Source organism: Limulus polyphemus, unplaced genomic scaffold (genome assembly GCF_000517525.1).
Source record: "Limulus polyphemus unplaced genomic scaffold, Limulus_polyphemus-2.1.2 Scaffold320, whole genome shotgun sequence".
Lineage (NCBI taxonomy): Eukaryota > Metazoa > Arthropoda > Merostomata > Xiphosura > Limulidae > Limulus > Limulus polyphemus.
Genome location: NW_013665930.1, coordinates 24,547 through 29,090, shown reverse-complemented (window position 1 = coordinate 29,090; position 4,544 = coordinate 24,547). Strand labels below are relative to the sequence as shown.

The 4,544-nt window shown below is 28.8% G+C and overlaps 1 protein-coding gene across 12 annotated transcripts in view; it reads right to left on the bottom strand.

Annotated features, from left to right (window-relative positions):
• The window catches only part of LOC106457347 (inositol hexakisphosphate and diphosphoinositol-pentakisphosphate kinase-like), a 211,293-nt gene extending 207,063 nt beyond the window's left edge, over window positions 1–4,230 (bottom strand). For 4 of the 12 annotated variants that reach the window (XM_022383234.1, XM_022383239.1, XM_022383237.1 and 1 more), the window contains exons 1-2: window positions 3,669–4,106; window positions 2,873–2,947 (exon numbers count right to left, since the gene is read on the bottom strand). In XM_022383234.1, the coding sequence (XP_022238942.1) occupies window positions 2,873–2,931 (59 nt within the window). In that variant the 5' untranslated portion in view covers window positions 2,932–2,947; window positions 3,669–4,106. The other 8 variants (XM_022383235.1, XM_022383240.1, XM_022383244.1 and 5 more) reach the window with 8 other exon arrangements.
• Between the last annotated feature and the right edge of the window lie 314 nt (window positions 4,231–4,544).

Below are 4,544 nucleotides of genomic sequence, written 5' to 3'. Positions count from 1 at the left end.
TATACTTAAATATTTTCTTTTGAAATTAAGATATTAAAACTTAGATAATATAAAAATTGGAATTATAAACTATGTTTTGATGCCAAATTAATTAACATATATCGATGATAAAGTAGTTTAATTATCTTCTGATTGTACCACTGTAAAAAATTGTAACATATGCAATTTAACCCTCCCATATCTGGTTAAAGAATATTATTTAAATGGTGGCACTGACTATTTTGTCATAAAACTACTGTTCATGCTAAGATGTCAAGATCTGTCATTTATCATATTTTTAAATTTTAATGCCACTTATTTTGTAATGCAAATGTATAACGTAAAAAATAACCATTAGAGCTAGAGCTGGTGATTATTTGTATTTGTTAATCAATTAATCAAAAGTCCTATTAATCTATTACATTCAAATAATCAATCAGTACAGCATTCCCCAAACCATCATATGTACAAGAAAGAAAAACAAATTGGTGGTGGTGCTACTAGACACCCACCTTCCCTGTAGTCAGCAGCATAAAAAAGAAGCAAAAGCTGGTGGAAGGTACTGTCAGCCAATTGCCTTCCTTCAATTCAGCAGTTCAAGATTAGTGATAGTAGTGTGTGTAAAATCCCAATGTCAGTTATGCAAGAAGTAGCTATTGTGTGAAGAGAGGTTGGTGGATCATTTCAGAAATTATATTTTCTAATGAATTCAGGACACTTTTTTTTTAGTTATGGAAGAAAGAATGTTTTGCTAAGTAATTTTCTCTGCAGTACCTTTAGCAAGAAAATATTTAGTCAAAGGAACACAGGCGTGTCATATGACATACAAAAAAGTGTCATTTTATATGTGAGCTATGGACAAGATTAATAGCAGTTTTGGTCATTTTTGTGTTTTTCAACATTGGTGGGATAAGTTGGATATCAATATGTAATAATGAAGTTCGAGAAGTGGGAAAAATTTCCATTCATAACCTTTGTCCCTCTGCTCTTGTGTAAGAAAAAAAGCTTATGAAATTTCATAAGAAAACTCTTGGCCCTAATAAATGTTGTCCTTAAACTTTGAGAAAGATGTCAAGAGTTATAAGTTAAACATTATCTTTCAGAATATATTATATATTGGCAAGATTTCTGATGACTGGGAAATTTCTAACCTGATATCCACTTTCTAGAAAGAGTAAGTCAAGAGAAAACCAAAAAAATTACAAGGCTATTAGTTTGACTTCCACTAACAACAGTGTTAAAATCTTTTGCCATATGTCATACAATAAAATGCCTTAAAATATGGCAACCATATGAACCATATTTAGCACTATTTTACAAAATCATTTTTCTGGCCTCGCCAACTTTTTAAGTTTAATTCATTGGTGCTGTGTAGCTTGAAAAAAAGTTTAAGATACTACATGTCTCATTAATTAGTAAATTAAATTTTTATGAAATTGGTATAAAAACTTTAAAAGTGAATAGAAAATACTGATTTTAAATGCATAAGCTTGTGATATATAAAAATATTTTTTGAAAAGAAAAAATTTTGAAAGCTGGGAAACATCAATTCCATGAAAAAAGTATCTCTTAGCTTTTCAAAGACTTGCACAATCAGTATGAATGGATAAGGATTTTGAAAATGAATTTTATGAAGTCCAAAGTAATACATTTGGAGAATGTAAGTTTTATAAGAGCTTACTTCTTGTATCCTCAAGAATAATACTGGTCTTATTAAGCAAGAAAATGATATAAGCAATATTCAAAAAAATGATTTCAACCATTAGTCAAGTGTTCAGTGTGGAACAACAGGAAAAAAAAATATAGAATGTATTTGTAAAAATTCTGAATTTAAGAGTAAGGATTTAGAAACACTGCACTACACTAGTGGGACTAAGTCATGATTTTCTTTGTCTTTAGAAGAGATATAGATTTACTGAAAGTATGCCAAAGGGAGGAACTACTAGAACAATACCAAATTATAAATAAATTGTGTAAATATTACGTATAAATATAATTAACCACAGGAACTTCAAATTCCAACAAACTGATAAACAAAATGGTTATTAAATACAGACTGACTGAACATTTTGCATTTTCTGTTGAGAGACATCTTGTCTTGAATATTTTTTACAACACTGAAATTACTTTTCATTTCATACCATGTTTTATTTCAGTACTTCATATCAAATTCAAACACTTAACAATCTTCAATATATTATTAATTTAATGCAACAATTTATCTAGATATTTTGCTGTTTAAAGAGAAAACTTTAAAACTGTCAAAATATTTATATAACATTATATTTTATCATTTCTTTCGATAACAATAACTTATATACTACTAAATCAACCTCTCTTACTACTGACTCTTTGAATAAATTTTTCATAAGTTATTAGAGTGTAATTGTCTAGACTTGTGTTTACCATGTAGATACATGATCAATGTGATGTTATTATGCAGTTAATGTAACAACTATATTTTTAGATTATTATCATTATACTTTTGTACATATCCTTGATGCCAGCTTTGAAGTCTTCATATTTGCTTCTCAGGTTACTTCACCCTCACTTCTTTATTTCATGGAACATCTTCCATATGCAAGGACAGATAAATTTTATGTCTTAAACTTTTCAACATTATGGTCTTCTACTCATTAATATAATCAAGATCAAAATATGATTTAAAAGAAAAAAAAGACAGTGGAATTACTCCAGATTTGTTTATGAGTCAATATAAAAGGAGTGTGAATGTAGCACTGAAAGTATAGTGAAAGCGTATTGAATTTAAAAGGCCCTAGCAAAAGTGGAAATGTTAAAAGGAAAAAAAGAAAAGGATAAAATTGTGTCTTTAAACCACCTATGAAATATTTTGCATTATATTTCGTTATTCAAGCCATCCTCACATTCTCACCTGTGTTTGGCTCTCATGAAACCATGGCCAAAGTGAGCAGAGTACTTGCTGTTGATCATTCAGCCCTTCAATACACTTTAATATAAAATAAATTTAGGCTTATATAATTAATCACGTTCACTGCTTTTTGCTTTTATCCTTTGCTGTCTTAAAATATTCTTGGTAAATTTTTAGACTAAGAGCATTTTTCATTTTATACTATTACAAGTTGTAATGAAAAATATAATAAATGTTAAGAAAAATGTTTTTATCATCATCTATTACCTTATGGTGGCTAATAAATAACTCCAGTATAGCTTCAAACATTCTTATATTTTTAACAAAATGACCTCTTAACCCTGTCAATTCATTTATTTTAATTTCTTTTTTTTTGTCATAAAGATATTAATAATAATTAACAGTCTTAGACAAACAACACATGGGAGCAGAAATTGTTTCAATGAAGAAAAAGTTAAGTCATTCTAACTTACCTTTAAAGTTTAACTTTTAATGTCATTGTAGCTGGCAATAAAAAGTTTTATTAAACTAAAGGCAAAATTTGCCATGGCAATGGTATGTATATATCTACATTATATTTATACTAACTTACACTCAGTTATAGTGATAATTTCCAAATACACTTGAACTTGAAATATGGAAAATTACCATTATATATATAAGTATATATTACTTAATCTCAATGGAATAATCTTATTCACACAAAACATATATATCACTATCAGGAAGTTTACTTAAATTTAACCAAACATTAATCAAAGCTCATTTTTAGCTAAACTATTTGTTGGGAACTTCTTACCTGTTCCTCACCAACTTCACTAGCACTGGCAGTAGTTAGATGACTGACGCTTTTACTTCTTTCTCCAATGTAAAAATAAGGTCTGGATTCGTTCATTCTCAACCTACGAATAGGCCTATATTATCATTACACGTTTTCGTTCTAATTAAATAAGACACAAGTAATGAAGTATCAGAGACTGGCGCAAATAATAAAAATAAAAGTAGAAAAAATAGTTGTGTTGCCAGAAACCTAAATCTCGGTTGCTGTACCTACTCAGTAGTTACTGCTAGTGTTACTACTATGACTTAAGTAAAGTGAATCCTTGACAGTTACAACTACAAGCATATAAATACATAGTCTCATTTTCTGAAATTACAAAATATAATAATAACTTTCTATGTTCTTCTACCGAAAACAATATATATCTAGACCATCCACATAAGATTTACAGTTTCCAAGTGCATTATTACCATACCGCAAATGACGGAATTACACTCAACAGACTGGTGGTTACACTGCGACGAATCAAACTCAAAAGAATCACCGGTACTGCGGTAGATCAAACTTACAAGTAAAAAATATTCAAAGCGTTTATAAACAGATTCATAATTTTTATCTAAAATTTAAACTTATAAACAAGTAAAATTAAAAAAACTCTAAGTATTTTATGACAAGGAACCCATTTCGAGACAGTAAAGTTTTAAGACAGATTGATTGGGTAATGTACCCAATGATGACAAAACCTTGTCGAAACGTTTACCTTTGTTAAATTTGTAATAAAGGTTTCTTCGTTATGTATTCAAGCCGTCTTCAAACTTTAATTATAACTATTGTTATAACTGGAGTACCCGTCCATTGGACGGATGGTATTTAAATTTATGATTAATAAAAAGT